This window comes from Histoplasma capsulatum, genomic scaffold (assembly GCF_000149585.1).
Source record: "Histoplasma capsulatum NAm1 scaffold_1 genomic scaffold, whole genome shotgun sequence".
NCBI lineage: Eukaryota > Fungi > Ascomycota > Eurotiomycetes > Onygenales > Ajellomycetaceae > Histoplasma > Histoplasma mississippiense.
The window spans coordinates 3,806,378-3,809,629 of record NW_001813982.1 but is presented as its reverse complement, the minus strand read 5'-3'; the positions used below and the strand labels follow the sequence as shown (position 1 = coordinate 3,809,629).

Genomic DNA, 3,252 nt, shown 5'->3' with positions numbered 1-3,252 from the left:
CTAATAAACATGTCAGTAGCCTCTCTCTCCTTTTGAATTGGTATAGATACCTTGCCATGCGCTTGTCAAACTCAACGACATTTGGAAATCCTTCCAATGCCGGCACTAGTGGTTCAGATAGTACTGGACTGCACGTTGGGCATATTTTTATGTATTGCTGAACTAGCGCCTCAGGGATTCTGTTAATTCTGCAGTTAGTTTATTTGATATTTCTAAGGGGGAATTTTGGTCTGTAGCATGGGCGTACTGAGAATATGTCGTGTCCAGCAGGAAAGCAGATCTATCAACTGAGTAAACTCCAATTTTGACCTTCTGTGTTTGGGACGGGACACTGCCAGTAATCATTGTAACACGGTTCACATCGACACTCTCGAAATCTATTGACGAATCGAGAACTTTCGCTTCGAAAGCCTAATGAGATATTAGATGTGAAACAACCACGAATGCAGGGGCTTACCATCAAGAATTCCTCTTTCTCGACCCTGCTCTATTGGGAGTAGATCTAGACAATCCGAGTCGCCGCTTGGGGCTACTCTATCTGAGTACTGAGTAACAAGTAGGGTGAATACGGCGGTTGAAGTTACCTGGGGTTCGTGAATCTGACAAGACCAGATGAAAGGCCGTTTGCGCTTGTAGGAGTCCTGACTTGAAATAATGAGATCAATGAATTTGGAAACGTGAGACTGGGGAGTGACAAAACTCATAACATCGGCGATGGGATACCCACGTCGAAGCTGGTTATCGGTCGCAATGAACTGATAGGAAGTCAAGTAAGATAGATCAGAGTTCTACTAACATATATTGCACCAACGTTCCCATCGATTGGGTTGAAGCGGTTAGATTTCATATATCTCTTGTCACATCATGTTTCTTTGAAATATTTCCTAATGAGCTCTTAGGATCTGCGTCGCCATTTTCAACCGTATCAAGTTGTCTCCGAGAAAATCAGCCGCGATGAGAAAACCGGCGTCAGTAAGGAGGTTGGATTTGCGAGGTTAGCTACATCGTCTTCTACACCGATGATATATATATATATATATATATATATATTGTGGGCGCTAACTTGCGGTATGTTCTGAAGGTTCGAGTCTCGCGAAATTGCGGAAAAAGTATTATCTGAGTTCCACAACGTCACAGCTAAAGATGGGGTTAAGCTTCTCCTCCGCTTTGCAGACACGAAAGCGCAGAAACAGCTGAAATTGCAGAGTAACGAACGTCGTGCGTATCGTGCTGGTGAATACAACTATTCAGTCGAATTGGTCAATGGCTCTACCCCGTCGCCAACTCTTCAGCGTTTGCAACAGACAGCTTCCCACTTTAGTCCAAACTCACAGGCTAGCTTCCTTCTCCATTGGGGCCTGGCCCTGTCTGGACGCCGGCAACGTCAATATCCCCACCGTAAGTTAAACCAGTTTATTTCTCCCAGATATAAAGCTGACACCTTGGTAGTGGTCCAATGATGAATAAATCCGTGAACAGTCTTCGTCTTAACTCCTGGGGAGCACGTAGTAATGGAAATGTGGAGAACACCCCGACCTTCCGCGGTCGCCCAGGTCTCAATACTCAAGGTTCATATGGAGATGGCCTTTCTACAGAGTCTTCTAGAACCGTTCTCCCCGTTTTAGGTGGCGTGACAAGATCCGAGAATTCTAGCCCTCGGAAAGAAAATCACCGTGCAGGATCTACTTCTCCTCTTGGTTGCCGGAGGGAAATTACTGTTGCGACCCCAAAATCATCCACCTAGGGCTTTAGGGCTTATCGACTTTGTTTGAGTTTTTTTCCGGCTCTGTATGAACAGCTATTTAATAACTTCGTCTGCGGCTCTCTAGCACTGAAGTTATCATCGGTATCGCATTGCCAGCCACACGTAGTTACGATTAATGGATAACGACTCACGGTATCATGGAAAACTGATTGTATTGAAATATCCTCACAACAAGTTTTACGGTAGCTCTTCGCTCCTTCACCTGTTATCCCCGATGGTCAGAAAGTCATTCTTTTTCCAATACGTGCTTACGGATAATATCCATACCAGTTATTTTATTTCCAGCACGTCCCCAACAGTTCAGCGTGCATATTTTGTCTCTGGCCATTGCCGTGACGTTTGAAGTATGTTTTGATGTTATCTGTTTAGGTATGGGAACATCTCTAGTCCTACATAGTACCATGTTTGCTTATGATGAAATGAAGATGGATGATTCATGATGTTACGAGCTCCGGTTTAAAAATGGGCAGGTGTATTAGTTAGTGATGTGAAGAACGATCAAGGGGCAATTGTCTGATCTTAGCTTTTAGTATGTGATCCTTACAAAATAGTAATAATGGAACTGAAATTTGCTCCCATCGTATAAGGTGTGAGAGTGTACTAGTGTTATATTGAAAGTTTTGAACGGAGATTTTGTTACAATATGCGAATTATCACCTATATGCGTCGAAGGTCGGCACAGGCAGCAGTCGAACATGGTGCCGGGAAGCTGGTCGGTGGTACCAATGCTTCGGGCCGAGCCGATACCTACGCTTTCCGGGACCTGCTGGCCATGTTATATCCCCACCTGAAGCTGCTAGACCAGGAGAATCCCTCAGCGGATGATCGAGAATACCAAGAAAAGCACACAAAGCTGAAGAACTGACTCAACTCAGCGCGCAACTGATATCTACTGCAGGAGAAACTTTTGCTAAGAATTCTTGCACTGGCGTCATGCAGTGAATTGCAAATTGAGACTGATAAGTGCATCATCATGATAAAAATGATTGTTTGAGTGGCTGACCTCAATCAGGGTTGAAAGGATATCAAGCAAGCTGTTTTCCATCTTCTTGGATGTATTGTATAAGTATCGAGGCGCCTTTCTTCAGGAGGTGGGCCAGTTGATCTCCTGAAATATCGAGGATGTCTTACATGACTGTGACATTGACTTGAATTATGGGTTTGAGTGTGCAGACACTCCATTCCTCCTGCAAGTCTTGATGGATTCGCAACGCCTTATCAGGTCCGGGGTCCGGGCGCTGGTTCTGATTACCATTTCCATCTTGCGAAGCCACTCGAAGCTGCAGGCATTCCTTGCATCTTCTATGACTAGGTTGGGTGCTCACGCTCGTCTCTCATCCGCGATAAAGCTGAAGATAAGAGCTTTCTAGGGCTTTGATTTGTTCTGTGCTGAGTTTGACAATCTCGTGGACGATTTCGAGCTGCGAAAAGTTGGATTCTGTATCTACGGCCACAGCTGGGATCGTATGCTAGCCAGCATATATTCT

The 3,252-nt window shown here is 44.9% G+C and overlaps 1 protein-coding gene across 1 annotated transcript; it reads left to right on the top strand.

The window, feature by feature from the left end:
• Positions 1-254: 254 nt before the first annotated feature.
• Positions 255-2,630, top strand: HCAG_01087 (predicted protein; the record flags this gene model as incomplete). Its single annotated transcript, XM_001543991.1, has 8 exons — positions 255-291; positions 780-835; positions 900-994; positions 1,082-1,398; positions 1,480-1,568; positions 1,952-1,982; positions 2,051-2,109; positions 2,370-2,630. 8 exons carry the CDS (start codon positions 255-257, stop codon positions 2,628-2,630), a joined length of 945 nt encoding a protein of 314 aa, XP_001544041.1.
• Between the last annotated feature and the right edge of the window lie 622 nt (positions 2,631-3,252).